Genomic DNA, 19,347 nt, shown 5'->3' on the forward strand with positions numbered 1-19,347 from the left:
CTGTAGTTGGACACTAAACGGACTGGTGTATATGGGAAGGCTGGTACCTTGTGTAACTATTTTGCTAGATTTAATTTGTAATATGTGATCATTTTATTTGAATTTTAGGAGCAGCCTTTGGTGCATTTAACGGTTTGCGTCTTGGATTAAGAGAAACTCAGAACATGGTCTGGTCCAAACCCAAAAATGTTCAGTAAGTACAGCATGACTATATAGACAACTGCCCATGCTGGGCAAACAGATTTGCTTTGAAGGCAGCAATGTCAGCAGTGTTTTTTTTTTTTAGTCTGGTTAAATCCTATACAGGCTGTGCAGCCACAAAACAGTGGTGTGTGCAAACAAAGAAAAGTTTTGCCTTTAGGCTCCTTTCACACTGGGGCGGATGTTGACGGTAAAACGCTTCTAGTTTTAGCGGCACTGTTCGGCCGCTAGCGGGCCACTTTTAACCCCTGCTAGTGGCCCAATAAAGGGTTAAATGCGCCTGTGCAGGGGAGGCGTTTTTCAGGTGCTTTACAGGCGCTATTTTTAACCCAAAAACGCCCTGGGGTCAAAGGGGTCTTGCTGAAACTTCTGGTTATATTTCTGCTCTGTGACTGTTGAGGAGCAAGTTAATGGATAGTAATAGTTGCCGATGTTTGCTATGAAGCAAACTTGTTGCTTTACATATATGAGCTCTGTACAGTGTTTAAAGACCTCCACATCTGGATGTGGTGCCATGCATTCTGCTGACTTTTTAAAGAAAACTGCTTTATAATGCAAGTATTTTTAGTGTCAACCCCGGCCTTAATCATAGCAGCACATGCAGATCCGCAAAACACCAGAAGGTGGCAGTATAAGCTTGGTTTGTCCTAGAAAATCCTGGTCTTTAACGTTTGTTCTAGAAAAGCAGATACTTCTCGTTTAACGACTAATACTCGGACTTAGGGCCGGCTCTCCCCACTTTAAGGTTGCATATATACATCATTGTATTGTACAGTATTTTCGTACTTTCGTAATTTTCGCAAATTAAAACAACATTATTGAGCTGGAGTTTTGTGTTTTTAGACCTTTTTATCACAATACAGTACAGTAGTTAAGAATGCTTAAAATATTGATTACTTGTGATTCCTCATTTAACAAGCAATTTGTTTAACGACCTGGTCATTAAAGTGGGATTCCGACCAGCTAAAAAAAAATTTTAAAGTCAACAGCTACAAACACTGTAGCTGCTGACTTTAAATAAGTAGACTTGCCTGTCCTGGATCCCCGCGATGTCGGCTGCCCGAGGCAGACCCATCCCTCGGCTCTCGGGTCCCAGCACCGCCATCCTAGGTATGGGAAACAGGCAGTGGAGCCTTGCGGCTTCACTGCCAATTTTCCTACTGCGAGCGGCGTGGCGATCTGTGAATGGCCCCGTGGTGTTCTGGAAACACACACAGTTCCCAGAAGACAACGGGGTTGCTCACCAAGGAGCAGAACACGCCGCGGAATAGGAAGAGGCAGATTAGGAGGACTGCCTAGCAACAAGGGTTTAGGGAAGTATAAAAAAAAAATTTATATTTTTCCAAATTTTTTTTTTTTTTTTTTTTTTCTCCCAGGGTGGCCCTCCACTTTAAGTGAGGAGTACCTGTAATCCGATTTTTTTTTTTTTTTTTTTTTTTTTGTTCTACTTTATTGACTATCATGCTGAGTCCCTGACCTACAAGTATGCAATGTATTACATTCTGGATCTATATACTTGTCCTATGTCAAAGTATTGACAACCAGTTAATATTTTTAGAAGGTTGGAAGTGACCTCTTCCATATATTTTTTTTTAAAGTATTATGGCAATTAGTATTTTCCACTTGACCAAGTTATTAGTTTTGTCCCTGAACTTTTTTTTTTTTTTTTTCCCTCACTTAGTGTTCCTGTCATTTACACACAAAAAAAGTATTCTACATCCATAGACCAAGAACAAGCATGTGGCAGTTTGTCACAATTCAGAAAGTTCCAGGTTTCAGGACTATCCTCATCTGGCAGCTCTGTATAGTGAGTTATCGATTGGAGACCAACGAAGGCTTAGACCCCATACACACTATTAGATTTTCTGCAGATTTTTGTCTTCAGATTTACCAAAATCCTGTAGTGCAAGGGCCTGCCTGATTGCATACAAATTGAAACGCTTAGCCCAGGTTCACACATGTGCGAATTGAAGCTCAGGCTTCACTGCAAATATAAAAATCAGTTGTTCAGAGGTTCCTCTGCTTTTTAGCTGCGGATCAGTGAGCAGGGAGAGGGGTGAGGTGGGGGGGATGTGTTGTAACATTGCACACCAGCATGTGCACCACAACATGCTCTGCTGGTGTGAATGGGGATCTCTTTACATGTGTGGGGAGGGGGGTTTTGTATTGTGTGGGTGTTTTTTAAACCAGTACTTTTGTGTCATATCTTCTAGCAGAAGGAAAGGCTGTAGGGCTTAGCTGAGCTGGCCAGCTGGAAGGGTTTCTGTTTTTAACTTAGGCCTTACACCCATGGCAGCAAAAGGGGTTAAAGAGTACTTTTTTTAATAGCTACTGTTTAAAGCTGAGCTAAAGTTAATTTTAAGGTAGTGTGGGGGTTTTTTTTTTTTTTTTTTTTTTTTTTTTTTTTTTTTTTTTTGTACCTGTACAGAGATCTGTTAAAGAAAAAAAAACTATAATCCGATCCAGTGGTAGTCAGCTGTCCAGTGCTGTTTGATGCCTGTGACAGTGTTACACTGCTGGCAGATAAAGGCACTGCTATCTAATACCTCTTGCCACACTCGCTGTTCTGGTGACGTGTGGCACTGGTATCAGGCAGTGTCATGCCTCCTTGAGAGTGCGCTGACCACCTTTTTTTCCTGTGGTTTGGTGCTAGTCTGGAAGTATACATTTTTTTTATTATTATATTTTTGTAATGCTTTTAAAAAGTAAGTTGTTCATATTACCAACCAGTCTTATTAACGCCCCTTTCACACTTATACGACTTCAGATTTTGCCGCGATTTGGGAGCAGTACTACTTTGTACAACTTTGCCACATTTTTGGCATTAACAAATGAAAACCTACAGTGGTTGGTATGAATCATAAGGGGGAACTCCACGCCAAGTTTTAAATAAAAAAAACTGGCGTGGGTTCCCCCCCAGGGGCATACCAGGCCCTTAGGTCTGGTATGAATTGTAAGGGGAACCCCCTACGCCAAAAAATCGGCGTGGGGGTCCCCCCAAAATCCATACCAAACCCTTATCCGAGCACGCAGCCCGGCTGGTCAGGAATGGGGGTGGGGATAAGCGAGCGCCCCCCCTCCTGGACTGTACCAGGCCGTATGCCCTCAACATGGGGGGTGGGTGCTTTGGGGCATGGGGGGCGCCCTGCGGCCCCCCCACCCCAAAGCACCTTGTCCCCATGTTGATGAGGACAAGGGCCTCTTCCCGACAACCCTGGCCGTTGGTTGTCGGGGTCTGAGGGCGGGGGGCTTATCGGAATCCGGGAGCCCCCTTTAATAAGGGGGCCCCCAGATCCCAGCCCCCCACCCTATGTGAATGAGTATGGGGTACATGGTACCCCTACCCATTCACCTAGGCAAAAAAGTGTCAATAAAAAAAACAGTACACAGGTTTTTAAAGTAATTTATTAGGCGGCTCCGGGGTCTTCTTCCAACTTTGGGGGTCCTCTTACGACTTCGGGGGTCTCTCCGGCATCTTCTCCCGGTGTCCATCTTCTGCCGCTCTTTTGCCAGCGGTGGTCCGGACTTCTGGATCGTCTTCTTCCCTCTTCTCTTCCAGAGATGTTGACACGACGCTCTCTCCAGCTGCAATGGTCTTTGAACGCTCCGCAATGGACTTATTTAGGCGGTGACCCCGCCCCCTTATGCCATCACAGTCCCTGAGCATGCTGGGACTGTGACGTTTTAGGAGGCGTGGTCACCGGGGTGATGACCACGCCCCCTTATGACGGCACAGTCCCAGCATGCCCCGGGACAGTGACCTCATAAGGGGGCGGGGTCACCGCCTATATAAGTCCATTGCGGAGCGTTCAGAGACCAGCTGGAGAGAGCGTCGTGTCAACATCTCTGGAAGAAAAGAAGGCAGAAGTCCGGGCCACCGCTAGCAATTGAGCTGCAGAAGATAGCGGAGGAGCCGGCAGATCATGACACCGGGAAGAGGACCCACGAAGTCGGAAGAGGACCCCGGAGCTGCCTAATAAATTACTTTAAAAACCTGTGTACTGTGTTTTTTATTGACACTTTTTTTTTTTGCCTAGGTGAATGGGTAGGGGTACCATGTACCCCATACTCATTCACATAGGGTGGGGGGGCCGGGATCTGGGGGCCCCTTATTAAAGGGGGCTCCCGGATTCCGATAAGCCCCCCGCCCGCAGACCCCGACAACCAACGGCCAGGGTTTGTCTGGAAGAGGCCCTTGTCCTCATCAACATGGGGACAAGATGCTTTGGGGTGGGGGGGGCCGAAGGGCGCTCGCTCGTCCCCACCCCCATTCGTGACCGGCTGGGATGGATTTGGGGGGGGGGACCCCACGCCGATTTTTTTTTTTTTTTTTTTTTTTTTTTTTTTTTTCATTTAAAACTTGGCGCGGCGTTCCCCCTCAGGATTCATACCAGACAGCTGTCACACTGCCTGTCGCGCTCATCACGAAAGGAAAAAAAAGTTTTCCTTTCTCGATCAGCGAACCAGGCTTGTGCTTACAAAGTCGTACTGAAGTCGTGTCTATATTATTCAGGCACGATTTGCATGCTACTTCAGGGTTTAACATTGAGGTCTATGGAGTACAACTCGCATAGAAGTTGGACCAAAGTAGTGCAGGGACTACTTTTCAAGTCGTGCCAATATGAATGGTAGCCATTGAAAATCATGGAGAATGACTTGTCATACGATTTTGCAGTACAAAATCGTGGGACAAGTCGTGTAATTGTGAAAGGGGCCTAACTGTTACAGTTCTTGTTTGTAGTTTTGGCTGTGTCTTAGCTCTTTATTTCACTGTTCTATTCCTGCCCTGTTTTTTAAACCTTGCTGGTGGTCACATGATTGGATGAAATCAGCAGAGCTTTCCCTCAGCTCTATCGTAACTGCACTTGCAGTACACTTAAATCAACCCAGTGTGTATGTAGATCCATTAAAAAAAATCATTTTATATGTATCCTCTGTCTGCTCATCTACTAATGTCTAATATTTAGATGTGGGTTTGATCTTTTCATAACCTGAAATAATAATTTTAGTTAATCCTGCTTGCAGTTTTTCAGTTTGCAAGAATTTTTCATTGTAAGTTGGCCACATTTAAAAGGTGCGATCTGACACCCAATTCCTGTAGAAAACAACTTCTTTTTAAATAGGTTTTTATTGGTGCACAGGCATTGTATAAAAGAAAAGTACGCATTACATTGCATTTAATCACGTATAAAGTCACGTAGATGACTACATGCAGCTCTTACAGTGAAGAACTGTTCAATACGGATAGTTAAACTTAATTTCCTCAAAGTGAACTACTTTCCACTAAGTTAATTACCTTTTAGTAAAATCTGTAAAACTTATTCTGTGTTAACCTGTTTGTGTGCAGGCTTATGAATATGGTCACAAGACAAGGTGCGATGTGGGCTAACACTCTGGGATCTTTAGGTAAGTGGAAAATTCTGTATTTGTACTTTTGTGCCAGTGGTAGTCAGCTGTCCAGTGCCATCCTGTGCCTGTGGCTGTGTTACACTGCTGGCAGATAAAGGTGATGTCCCTCTATACTGACTGCCATACTTGCCGTTCTGGTAGTGTGGCACTAGTATTGGGCATCACTAGGCTTCCTCGAGAGTGCACTGAATATTTGTTTAGTGCTAGTTTGGAAGCATACAAAAGTGTGTACTATGTTCATAACTTTTCTTTTCTAGTGACTATAAGGCCTCGTGCCCACGGATGTTTTTACAGCAACTTTTTTGAGCGTTTTGCAGCTTAAAACGCCTCTCCATCTTAGCCTATGGGTTAACCGCTTGTTAAAGGGGGCTTCCAGATCACGATAAGTCCCAGCCCGCAGACCCCGGCAACCACCGGGCAAGGGTTGTCGGGAAGAGGCCCTTGTCATCAACATAGGGACAAGGTGCTTTGGGGTGGGGGAGGGGGCACCGAGGCCTCCCTCTGCCCCAAAGCACCCACCCCCCTTGTTGAGGGCATGTGGCCTGGTATGGTCCAGGAGGGGTGGGGGGCGCCTCTCGCTTGTCCCCCCGCCCCCCCCCCCCCCCCCCCCACACCTTTTCCTGACCTGCCGGGCTGTGTGCTCGGATAAGGGTCTGGTATGGACTTGGGGGGGGGGGGGGGGGGGGGGGGGGGGGGAGCCTCGCGCAAAATTTTGTCGGGGTTCCCATTCAAGATTCTGAGCACACAAGTCGCATCATTTTGATCCAACTTCTGGTGAGACTTCTATTCAAATCAATGGGCTCCCATAGGGAACCATTGACTTAGAATAGAGACAGAGGAATGCAGCTGAAAGCTAGCGTGGGTAAACGTGTATTGACGCCAATGCAAAACGTGAAAAAAATTGAGTTTTTAACACCGCTTTTTTCCTGGCGTCGGTACTTGCTTTGCAGCTAGTTTTTAAAACGTTCATGGGGCTTTAGATGCATTCTGTATAGCAATATAACATTTCTCCTTTTTGGATTGCTGGTAATCCAAATAACATTGGTTACAGTGTTTGCACTTGAAATGACCCAGTGTGACATCAGAATTGTCCTAGGACATGCTATGACAATTTCACCAGCTGTATTTGGTTAGGAGTTTTATTGCGACAATGTTCTTAATTTGTTTAGTGTCATATAGTTACATAGTAGGTGAGGTTGAAAAAAGACACAAGTCCATCAAGTCCAACCTATGTGTGTGATTATGTGTCAGTATTACATTACATATCCCTGTATGTTGCGGTCATTCAGGTGATTATCTAATAGTTTCTTGAAGCTATCAATGCTCCCCGCTGAGACCACCGCCTGTGGAAGGGAATTCCACATCCTTGCCGCTCTTACAGTAAAGAACCCTCTACGTAGTTTAAGGTTAAACCTCTTTTCTTCTAATTGTAATGAGTGGCCACGAGTCTTATTAAACTCTCTTCTGCAAAAAAGTTTTATCCCTATTGTGGGGTCACCAGTACAGTATTTGTAAATTGAAATCATATCCCCTCTCAAGCGTCTCTTCTCCAGAGAGAATAAGTTCAGTGCTCGCAACCTTTCCTCATAACTAAGATCCTCCAGACCCTTTATTAGCTTTGTTGCCCTTCTTTGTACTCGCTCCATTTCCAGTACATCCCTCCTGAGGACTGGTGCCCAGAACTGGACAGCATACTCCAGGTGCGGCTGGACCAGAGTCTTGTAGAGCGGGAGAATTATCGTTTTATCTCTGCAGTTGATCCCCCTTTTAATGCATGCCAATATTCTGTTTGCTTTATTAGCAGCAGCTTGGCATTGCATGCCATTGCTGAGCCTATCATCCACTAGGACCCCCAAGTCCTTTTCCATCCTAGATTCCCCCAGAGGTTCTCCCCCCAGTGTATAGATTGCATTCATATTTTTGCCACCCAAATGCATTATTTTACATTTTTCTACATTGAACCTCATTTGCCATGTAGTCGCCCACCCCATTAATTTGTTCAGGTCTTTTTGCAAGATTTCCACATCCTGCGGAGAAGTTATTGCCCTGCTTAGCTTAGTATCGTCTGCAAATACAGAGATGGAACTGTTTATCCCATCCTCCAGGTCGTTTATGAACAAATTAAATAGGATTGGTCCCAGCACAGAACCCTGGGGGACCCCACTACCCACCCCTGACCATTCTGAGTACTCCCCATTTATCACCACCCTCTGAACACGCCCTTGTAGCCAGTTTTCAATCCATGTACTCACCCTATGGTCCATGCCAACGCACCTTATTTTGTACAGTAAACGTTTATGGGGAACTGTGTCAAATGCTTTTGCAAAATCCAGATACACCACGTCTACTGGCCTTCCTTTATCTAGATGGCAACTCACCTCCTCATAGAAGGTTAATAGATTGGTTTGGCAAGAACGATTCTTCATGAATCCATGCTGATTACTGCTAATGATATCATTCTTATTACTAAAATCTTGTATATAGTCCCTTATCATCCCCTCCAAGAGTTTACATACTATTGATGTTAGGCTAACTGGTCTGTAATTCCCAGGGATGTTTTTTGGGCCCTTTTTAAATATTGGTGCTACATTGGCTTTTCTCCAATCAGCTGGTACCATTCCAGTCAGACTGTCTGTAAAAATTAGGAACAACGGTCTGGCAATCACCTGACTGAGTTCCCTAAGTACCCTCGGATGCAAGCCATCTGGTCCCGGTGATTTATTAATGTTAAGTTTCTCAAGTCTAATTTTAATTCCGTCCTCTGTTAACCATGTAGGTGCTTCCTGTGTTGTGTCATGAGGATAAACACTGCAGTTTTGGTTACTGAAGCCCCCCGATTCACTCGTGAAGACTGAGGAGAAGAATAAATTCAATACCTCTGCCATCTCCCCATCCTTTGTAACCAGATGTCCTTCCTCATTCTTTATGGGGCCAATATGGTCTGTCCTCCCTATTTTACTGTTTACATACTTAAAGAATTTCTTGGGATTTTTTTTGGTCTCCTCCGCTATGTGTCTTTCATGTTCTATCTTAGCCATCCTAATTGTACCCTTACATTTCTTATTGCATTCTTTATAAATTCTGAATGCTGTGGATGATCCCTCAACCTTGTATTTTTTGAAGGCCTTCTCCTTTGCTTTTATATGCATTTTTACATTGGAATTAAGCCATCCAGGATGTTTGTTCGCTCTTTTAAATTTATTACCCAATGGGATACATTGGCTAATGCCCTTATTTAATATGCTCTTAAAGCAAACCCATCTCTCCTCCGTATTCAAAGGTCTATTTAAACTCCTGAGCTAGCATCTCGTCTATTTTAGTCCATGTTTCACAGGACAGGTTTCTTGAAAAATATTGTGTATTTATGACTGGTGTGAAATGGATGGCATTGAGACTTCCTTTTAACAAAATCTAACCACCATTTTTAATTGAATGCATAAAAATGTAATCCAAATTAAAAAAAAAAAATGTGGATTAGAGTTTAATTCTTTTGCCATATTTTCAGCATTATTGTACAGTGCCTTTGGAGTTCTTGTTGAGAAGACTAGAGGAGCAGAAGATGACCTTAACACTATGGCAGCTGGCACAATGACAGGAATGCTGTACAAATCTCCAGGTACTTTTCTTTTTTGTTTGGGTTTTATTTATTTTTTTTATTTTATTTTTTGCATAAGCTTGTGCAGGTTTAGTTTTCTGCAGTCTTTTTACTGCTGTCCTGGACCAGGAAGCACCTGGTTTTGGAGGCTAGTGACCAGTAGCTTGACCAAGATCTACTGCTTGCCTGAGTGAGGGCAGTAAAGACCTAGTGGATCAAATATCCTCCCCTTTCTCAGTTTAGTGATGCTAGGAAGGTCTGTCTGCTATATACCTGCTTTTTTGGCCCCCCTTTTTTTTTTTTTTTTTTTTTTTTTTTTTTGAAGTTCAGTACTTAAGTATCTCGTACCAAATAATAAAAGCAAAGTGCAGTAAACTAAAAGGAGAAGTTTGGCTGGGCTTCTCCTATGGCTCACAGGAGTGCAAGTCGTTTTGCACTCCTCTGACCCGTTTTCAGCAGAGAGCAGGCTGAAGTCCACGCTTTGCTGACATCACAGGAATCTGTTCAGGCACCACATCATCACAACAAAGTCTGGATCTGTCAAGAGCCTGGACTGACACCCGTCTCAGCAAGCTGCTCCCCTCCACAGCTCAGTGCTCCAGTGAACGTAGAGGAGCGAGCTGCTGATTGATAGTCAGCAGCTCTCCTCAGCTGAGAGACCCGAGCCATTGGCGATGTTTGATGGCTCGGTTCTCAGGACAGATGCAGCATCGGGACCGATGCTGCATCCACCTAGGTAAGTATGAATGGGCAATATAAAAAAAAAACCTACTTCTCTTTTGAGGACTGCATTACGTTGTTTGAACAGTGAGCTGAATAAAATCAAGAAGTGAGATGTCAGCAGGGCATCTTCTAGGACAGCAACCTGAGATTGGTTCCTCCCACTGTGAGAAATACTAGCACTACAGGTAGGCTATTTGTCTTTTCTTGCATCTCCTATCGGGTTGCTATCCTGGAAGATTCTTAGAAATAACGTTACCAGTAAGACTGGTATGGGGAATGTCTGAAAGCTTTGTGTACAGATTGACTTTAGTTTGTCATAGTTGAAAGCAAGTAAGTGCTATTGAGCATGAAACCCGTTTTAAAACTTCTAGTATATTATATATATACACTGTTTTTAGCATTTTGCATCATGTGCTGGTTTTGTTTTATTAAAGCATAGTTGAAAGTGGGCAACCGTTTTATTTTATGGGTTAGAGCAGGTGTGTCAAAATTGTGGCCCAGTAAATGCGTTTACGGTAGAGATGCACCAAAATTTCAACGGCTGAAAGCTATTGGTCGAAAAAGGTGTTTTCAGCATTTTGCCGATGACACCAAAAATGCACATGATTTAACTGTGCTTATGTTGTGTTTTTCATAGATCATGTGACTCAAAAACATAGCATGGGTGTGTTTTTTGATGGGTTTTCAATGGGCAAGTTCGTTTTTGGTGCTCCTCACCCCCAGTGTTTCTACACTGGTTAGATAATTACAATTGGATGAAAATTAAATGTATTAGTAACTAAGTCGTGCCATCAATTTTGCACAGTGATTTACATATTTATTATACATTTACATCAGTCCCTGCACTCGAGGAGCTTACAATCCTGGTTTAGACAGGGGCCAATTAACTCACCAGCATGTCTTTTTTAGAGTGTGGGAAGAGAACCGGAGTACCTGGAAGAAACCCATGCAGGCACAGAACATGCAAACTCTGTGCTGGTAGTGTAGTGGTTGTGATTTGAACCCTAAGCATCACTTAGCCACTGTGCTGCCACATTAATAGCATTTCTCACATTGTTGCCTAGCACATACAATGTACAATTTTTTTTTTTTTTTTTTTTTTTTTTTTTTTTAGAAAAAGTAGAGCTTTCCCATTAACCACTTAGACCGCCCGCCATCATTATACGGTGGTACTTTGAAATGAAATATTGTTATGGCAGCAGCTAGCTGCCATAACCCCGGTATCCACTTCTTCAGTGGGCAGTCCGCTTTCAGATAAAAGTGGTCTCTGCGGCGGATTCGCCACAAGATCACTTTTATCGGTGGCGGGAGAGGGGCTCCCCCTCCCAACGCTCTCTGGTGCCCTCCGGCGCTTATCGGAGCTGCGGGCATCGGCAATCGCATGTTACGTATGGAGCTGAATGAGGGGGAGATGACCCCTGCTCAGCTTCATACAATTGCAGGGCGGAAGCGACGTCAAAACGTCACTTCCGCCTATAGCTCTTTAAAGGGACATTTTTATTTTAATTTTAATTTGACCCCAGATCTCATATTTTTAAGAGGTCCTGTCATGCGTTTTTTTTCTATTACAAGGGATGTTTACATTCCTTTGTAATAGGAATAAAAGTGACACATATTATTTTTTTTTTTTTTTAAGGAACAGTGTAAAAGTAAAATAGGAAAAAAGAAAATTGTTAACGCACCCCATCCCTCCAAGCTCGTGTGCAGAAGCGGACGCATACATGAGTAGTGCCCGCATATGAAAACGGTGTTCAAACCACACATGTCAGGTATCGCCGCGATCGGTAGAGAGAGCAATAATTCTAGCCCTAGACTTCCTCTGTGTAGCTCAAAACATGCAACCTGTAGAATTTTTTTTTTTTTTAAATGTCGCATATGGAGATTTTTAAGGATAAGTTTGTTGCCATTCCACGAACCGGTGCAATTTTGAAGCATGACATGTTTGGTATCCATTTACTCAGCGTAACATCTTTCTTCTACTGTCTCTTATTATTTTTTTTTTTTTTTTTTTTGTTCAAAAAGTGTATTTTTTTCCAAAAAAAAAGTGTGCTTGTAAGACCGCTGCACAAATATGGTGTGATAGAGTATTGCAACGACTGCCATTTTATTCTCTAGGGTGTTAGAAAAAAAATGTTTGGGGGTTCTAAAGTAATTTTATAACCAAAAAAAATTTTTTACTTGTGAAGAACAAGTCTGAAAAATAGGCCCGGTCTTAAAGTGGTTAAAGGAAATCGACGTTGACAAAAATATGAACTCTGCTAGTTCTTTCTGGAAAAAAAAGATACATAAAGATTGGGTAGAACAATTTGACATCTGGCACCAACAGGCTTGCTTATAAGCCAATAACCTTCTACCCTCTGGCCTTATGTTTTTTGGCTGGAAGGGCTGTTGGATTTTTACAAATAGGCCTTCACATCACTGGACTGTGTTCCACCGCAACATTTACTCTTCTACATAGCTACTGTTTTTTAGGATGATATCGTCCCTCTAAAAGCAGGGAAGGTTGTCTGATGACGCGATCCTCCTCCTGTCCATTTTGCAATCTCATAATATGGCACTGATTTTGCCTGTGGTCATAGTGCATTTTCTTTTTTCCGTGTGTTTTGCATAGTTACTAAGCGGGATGGTGTCGCAACACCGCCATTGTGTGAAACAGACCAGACATGCGTTCCAAGCTGGAACACACATCATGTGGAAGTGCAGTGTAACCCTGAGAGGTGGAAATGGTGGCCGCACATGCTCTTCAGGTCCAGAAACAGGGCTCTGGTCGGGGAACCCACTGGAGTCCTATATGTTGGGTGATGCAAACACTGGGGGGGGCGCAGAGGGGCCTAACTCCATGAAGTGTAGCTACAGGGGCCACTATAGACCAGAAGACACACGTGTACAAAGGAAGAGCATATGTCGACCTTGGCAAAATGTAGAGCAAAGGCAGAAAACAAAAAAAAAAAACAATTTGCTCCTGTTAGTGTTTATTATTCTCCTGTAATAGGAATCCTGTGAAATAGCCGTGGATTTCACGTAGGGTTGTGTAAGTTAGCAAGTTTAAGAACAGGTTCTGGGTAAGCGATGGGTGTGCTTGGGTCTTTAGTAAACAGGTTGTACAGGCCACAAAGGTCTGTGCTAAATATGAATTTTTAACTCTGCTTATTAGGATTCAACAGGCTTTCCAGTTATTTTTGTTCATTATGTCTTGAAGTGGTGTTTTTTTTTTTTTTTTTTTGTTTTGTTTTTTTAATTTAAGATGGTCTGCAGGCTAATATTACTTGTGTTTTTTATTATACAGTGCGCTGTCATGTTACAGGTATTTAACCACTTGCCGCCCACCCACCGTCAAATGACGGATTCCCAGAACGACCGCTTTCGTGGGGCCGCGCCGTGTTGCTAGGACATGGCGCAACCCCGATCTCTGTAAAGGGCTGCGTCTCTTTAACCATGTAATCGGCTGTGTCCAATCACAGCCGGTCACATGTAAACACGGAGATGCCGCTAATCGGCGCTCCTCGCCTCACACAGAGTGTGAGGAGAGCTGATCAGTGGCATCTCCTCAGAGAACATTAGGGATGTAATCGGGGCACTGATGATCAGTGCCCTGATTACAATTAAGTGCCCACCAGTACCAGAAATGTGTGCCCACCAGTGCCACCTATCTATGCCCCCCGTCAGTGCTCATCAGTGCGGCGTAGTGCCTCCTCCATCAGTGCTGCCTCATCAGCGCCCATCAGTGAAGGAGAAAAATTACTTATTTACAGAATTTACTGACTAAAACAATTTTTTCCTGGAAAAAAAACACCCAGAAGTGATTAAATACCACCAAAAGAAAGCTCTATATGTGTGTGAAGAAAATGATAAAAATTTGACATGGTTGCAGTGTAGCATGAATGGGCAATTCATGGTCATTCATAGTGTGACAGCGCTGAAAGCTGCCTGGGCAGGAAGGGGGTGTAAGTGCCCTGTATTGAGGTGGTTAACAACGGCTGTCCCGTATAGTTCCCAGTGGTAGTCAGCTGTCCAGGATATCTCTGTACCTGGGATAGTGTTACACTGCTGGTAGAGAAACCTGAAGCTTTACAGTGGAAATCAATGTCACCGTTTTGTTGACTTGTGACCTGGGTGTTCAGCTGAGCTGTGCTTCTGAAACTGCTGGCTTTTTTTTTTTTTTTTTTTTTTTTTTTTTTTCATTGCTGTTTGCATTAGTCTGGAAATACAGTTTTATTGTATGATTTAATGTTAGTTCCTTTACTGTTATTTTACTCCAATCACTTTTTTCTTTATATTCATATAGCTATGTCTCCACAATGCTTACCTCAATTTATGATGGGAGAGCGTACATTGTGTATGCCATACAGTGATCAGGTGACCTGCTGCCACATCAGCGTTGTTGGGGAGGATGCAAAAGACAGAGGGGCTCTCAATCGCTACTGATGTAGGAGAAGCTGGGGAATGGTCTTTGTGCTGCCTATGCCAGTTGGTGCTTTGGAGCATCAGCATGCACACCTGTAGTCCCAGCTGAGGGCGTATATTTGAGGGATGCTACCCCAGGGTTACAAGAAAGGTAGCCACACTCTGGCAAAATTCAAAGGGAACAAACATTTTAATTAGATTGTCCAGCAAAGAGATAGTAGGAAAAGAATGGCAGATACAAAAATACATAAATCAGAACTTCACCCATAACAACTTGACAAAACCTAATGCTCTTAAGCAAGGAACATACATTTAAAAATCATTTTTTATGCTACCAAAATTAGTCAGGAGCAATGCTGGAGGCCATTTACAGGGGTGTGCTTTTTTTTTTTTTTTTTTTTTTTTTTGAAGTGTATGACGCTTGAAATCACACCTGAACCAGACTCTTTAAAAACACAGTGCAGTCGGCCTGCACATATGTGACCCGGCTCCATAGAAAGAAAGCCAGTTTGGTTCAGATGCAGTTCAAAATGCGTCCATTTCACACACATGTGAACCTTAAGGCCTCTTGCACACAATAATCCTGTTTGAGCATCTTTTTCAGACGTGTGTGGGGTGTTTTTTTTTTTTTTTAAATGTATTTTCGCGATTGAGCGATACCGTGTCCCCGGATTGACTATGTCAGTGGACAAATCTGTGTGCATTTGCGCGCATGAGGCATAAATTGCTGACCAAAATGCAGATTGTTCTAAAAATGTTCTGAAGAATACCATGACGCTTGTTTACAAGCATGTGTGCATAGGCACATTACAATTAATGGGCTGTATTTTAGCTCAGTAGAAAAAAAAAATAAGCTGTACTGAGCTTTTTCAAGCTGCAGTGTGAAAGAGGCCTAATCATAAAGCGGAACTAAACCCATTGATTTAACCCAGGGGTTGCAAACTGGCGGCCCTCCAGCTGTTGTAAAACTAGAAGTCCCATAAGGCATTGCAAGGCTGACAGTTACAAGCATGACTACCACAAGCAGAGGCATGATGGGACTTGTAGTTTTGCAACAGCTGGAGGGCTGCCAGTTTCAGACACCCTGATTTAATGGTTTGAAAAAAACTATTTCATTCCTAGAATGCCGGGATTGCTAACTGTCACATTCACTTGTGCTCTCAACCAAACTGTCAAACCTTCAAATGTTTGGTTTCTAACTGATCACGTGTGCAGCACTGACAGTTGCAGATTAAACAGAAGCAGCTTTCTTCGCTGTGAAGGAGGGTTTGATTCTGCTTTACAGTGTTACTAAACCCACAACAGTAAAATCGGTCTGTATATGCCAGGGATCTTCAAACTATGGCCCTCCAGCTGTTGCAGAACTACACATCCCATGAGGCATTGTAAAACTCTGACGTTCACAGACATTACTAGGCATGATGGCAGTTGTAGTTCCTGAACAACTGGAGGACCATAGTTTGAAGACCCATGGTATATGCAGTAAAGTATGCTGGTTATACTCACTGTGGAACCTAAGGGGTTAATCATGTGCATTGTGTAAAAAGGCTGTTTGGCCCTGTGCCATAAGATGGGATCAATCAGCACTGTCCAGAGAGAAGGGTCAGGGGTCCTGCAGGACAATCCCGTGACACTACTGAAAATTAGCCTGGGGAGGAAGTGCCCAGTAGGCAAGTGGATAAAGAGGAGCTTCCCTCCAACCACTTTGCATACTTTATATATACTGTGATTCTGTACTTGCCAAATATGCTGTAGAAATCTCCCTCCACTAAGTCTGGCTGCAACCATTTTAACTGTGGTCAGCTGAAGCTGCTGCCTGTTCGCTTGTTGACTTTACACACCCACAAAGGCACACCTCTAGCCCTTCAGCTCTCATTGGCCCTCCTATGACTCACCCCCCCCCTCCCCTTCCTGGCAAACGAGAGCTAGAGAGAGCTGTGCATGATGTCATAAGCCTAGGCTTTTTACCAGACAAAAAAAGACTGAAGTTTAGCTTTAAAGGGGTTTCTATGCATTAAGGTAAGAAAACTTCTGTCACTGAACACACACACACACACACACACACACACACACACACACACACACACACACACACACACACTCTTTCTCAGTTTAGGCCAATATGTATTCTACATATTTTTGGTAAAAATCGCATTAAGTGTGTATTGATTGGTTTGCGCAAAAGTTCTAGCGTCTGCAAAATAGGTTATTGATTTATGGCTTTTTTTAACTAGTAATGGCGGCGATCTGCGAAAATATATATAATTTTTTTTTTTTTTTTTTTTTTTTTTGTCAGGACCGTGATATTGAGGCGGACATATTGGACAATTTTGACAATATTTTGAGACCACTGACAATTATACAGCGATCAGTGCTATGAAAATGTGCTGATTACTGTGTAAATGTCACTGGCAGGGAAGGGGTTAACACTAGGAGCTGATCAAGGGGTTAAATGTGTTGCCTAGGGAGTGATTCTAATGGGGGGGGGGGGGGCTGACTGGGGGAGGTGACTGATCGGTGTCCCTATATACAAGGAACACTCGATCAGTCTCCCCTCCCCTGACAGGAGGTGGATCTGTGTGTTAACACACAGATCCACGTTCCTGTTCTGTGACCGGCTATCGCAGGCGTCTGGCGGCCATTGCAGCTGCCAGGCACCCGCATCAGATCCCTAGTGACACGGCGGGACCGTGTGCATGCTCCATAGACCGCCGGGAAGCTGAGGACGTCATATGACGGCCGCCCAGGATGGCAGAGCCACCTTGCGGCCGTCATATAGGTCTATACGCGGGATGGGAAGTGGTTGAGTAAACCCCAGAATGAGCATGTTCTCCCACAGTGCAGTTCTACTGATATTTCTTAGCTCAGTACAGTGACATTGGTGTGCCATGGGTGAAAATGTGGAACATGTGCCATATATCTGGAAACCCTGCTCTAGGTCACATCTACACCGTGCTTTTGAAAAAAATTCCATTGACGCATCAAACTATTGTCTTGTACAAAAGTTAATTGACAATATAATGGTGCAGTAAGGAAATAAAATCTCTAAGTAAAGCAGCAGCCTTTTTTTTTTTTTTTTTTTTTTTTTTTTTTTTTTAAACCTGTTTCCCCAATTACATTGTTAAATGCTAAGGCTATGACATTGAGCAAATAGAAAACAGTTCGTAGGAATATAAAAGGCATCTATTTGGTAATAAAGCAAGGTAGGGCTATACTAGTCAGCATAGCAGATTATAGTAAAGAGAAATGATGTACGTGAAAAGCATCAGTCATAGTCGCAAGAATGCAAGGTAAGCAAAATCAAACTTATGGCGGGTACAGTGGTAGTAAAGTCTGAGTTAAAATAAAACTTTCCCCTCCAAGTTAATGTCACAATGTGCTAGTATTTATTGCATACTTGCCTTAAAACAAAGTCCTCTAGCGCTGTGCTGTCGCCGCTGACGGGTCTTCCTTCCGGGTTCGCAGACTGGCTGCTTGAACAGTGACATCACTCCCGCATGCACACGGAAGCCATGATCGTGGCACAGCAGTCTGAAGGGACCGCATACTCAGTATGTCATCCCTTCGGAGCGTAGTGCACAAGCGTCAGTGACGTCACTGGCTGCAGAAATGGTGCTTCTCCCTAAACGGTGCACATTTAGGAGATCTAGGTGTGTGTGTGTGTGTGTGTGTGTGTGTGTGTGTGTGTGTGCGCGCGCGCGCTTCCAAAATCTGCCTTTTAGGTTTAATATAACAAATTGTATTTTATTTTTTATACAAATGTGTCACTGCCAACAGTGATGATACTGTTTGCTTTTGTTGTTGACCTACACCCTAATGTAATGCACGCTGTCCATGTCCTCTTCATAGGATACTGGTTATTTCCGGTTTGTTTTTATAGAGTTCAATTGTTTGCACTGTTTGTAATGTGACACATGCAATACAGTGGACTATGTAGTCAAGGTAGACCAGTCATTTTATATGTAGTGTAGAGCTAATCTCTGAACCTAAACGTATTTATTACAGATACTTGTATAGCACAGTCATTTTACGCAGCAGTACAAATATCGATTGCACTTTCGCATCTGTCCCTGCTTTCAAGGAGCTTACAATCAGCTTCTTTCTTCAGTTTGTTCAGTTAAACATTTAAAAAATGAGAGCTAGAAGCTGTCTGGTTTCCACGCACAGTATTTATATATCCCCTTGATTTGAAAATGAGTGATCACTTGAGATAAATTGGGGACTGTTGCCTTCAAAGTAAAAGGATAACTGGACAATTGTGAGGGTAATCTTGTTGGTCAGTTTTGCAGAGACCTATTTAAACAAGATGAGTGCTTAGGAAAATTGTCTGTGCTGTTTGAAGGGAAAGAACTGTGGCACCAGACTGTTTTAGAGGTATGGTGGTTTGTATACAGAGGTTGCTAAATTGAAGGCCAAAATTTGTTGATGCCAATAAAAAGTTCAAAGGAAACGTATATCTTTGGATTAAACATACAGATTTCAATTCTACCTTTGACAGACGGGATTTTCTATGACAGTTGCAGTAGAATTCATATTTTTATAAAACGTGCAAAATTCAACTAACTACTTTTTAAGAAATATAAACCTGGTGTATTTGTCTTCCTACAGCTGGATTACGGGGAGTAGCACGCGGTGGACTGGCAGGCTTTGCTCTTACAAGTATCTATGCATTATACAACAACTGGGAACACATTAGGGGATCTTCAACACGGCTATCATTATGAGCACTTTTTGAATTGCACAGAACTGCTTTCAGTCTTTCTGGACATTCTACTTCTATGAATTGCCACACTGGAGCCCTAAGGTGGACAATTGTTTGTTAAACAAGGGTACATAAGGATTAGTGGACGTTGAGGAACCATCAAAACACATGGCTTTGAAAGACTTCAGTCCATACCTGCCACCCACTGAGCCAAGGAAAGGCCTGGATGAGAAGGATCGTTGTCAGTTTTAACACTTAAAAAATTTATATATATTTAATGTTACCAAATGATATTGTATTACTAGCTATCTTG

The 19,347-nt window shown here is 43.1% G+C and overlaps 1 protein-coding gene and 2 non-coding genes across 3 annotated transcripts in view; all 3 read left to right on the forward strand.

Moving 5' to 3' along the window:
- The window catches only part of LOC141106273 (mitochondrial import inner membrane translocase subunit Tim23), a 31,150-nt gene extending 12,001 nt beyond the window's left edge, over positions 1–19,149 (forward strand). Inside the window, exons 4-7 of the mRNA XM_073596910.1 lie at positions 109–193; positions 5,549–5,607; positions 9,116–9,226; positions 18,941–19,149. Coding sequence (XP_073453011.1) covers positions 109–193; positions 5,549–5,607; positions 9,116–9,226; positions 18,941–19,056 — 371 coding nt within the window. The 3' untranslated portion in view covers positions 19,057–19,149. The remainder of the gene's footprint in view (positions 1–108; positions 194–5,548; positions 5,608–9,115; positions 9,227–18,940) is intronic.
- Positions 2,663–2,870, forward strand: LOC141106996 (small nucleolar RNA SNORA74). Its single transcript, XR_012235763.1, has one exon. It is a non-coding gene; the product is annotated as a small nucleolar RNA SNORA74 (small nucleolar RNA).
- Positions 5,640–5,833, forward strand: LOC141106995 (small nucleolar RNA SNORA74). The gene has a single exon (XR_012235762.1). It is a non-coding gene; the product is annotated as a small nucleolar RNA SNORA74 (small nucleolar RNA).
- Positions 19,150–19,347: the final 198 nt, after the last annotated feature.

Source organism: Aquarana catesbeiana, linkage group LG08 (genome assembly GCF_042186555.1).
Source record: "Aquarana catesbeiana isolate 2022-GZ linkage group LG08, ASM4218655v1, whole genome shotgun sequence".
Classification (NCBI taxonomy): Eukaryota; Metazoa; Chordata; class Amphibia; order Anura; family Ranidae; genus Aquarana; species Aquarana catesbeiana.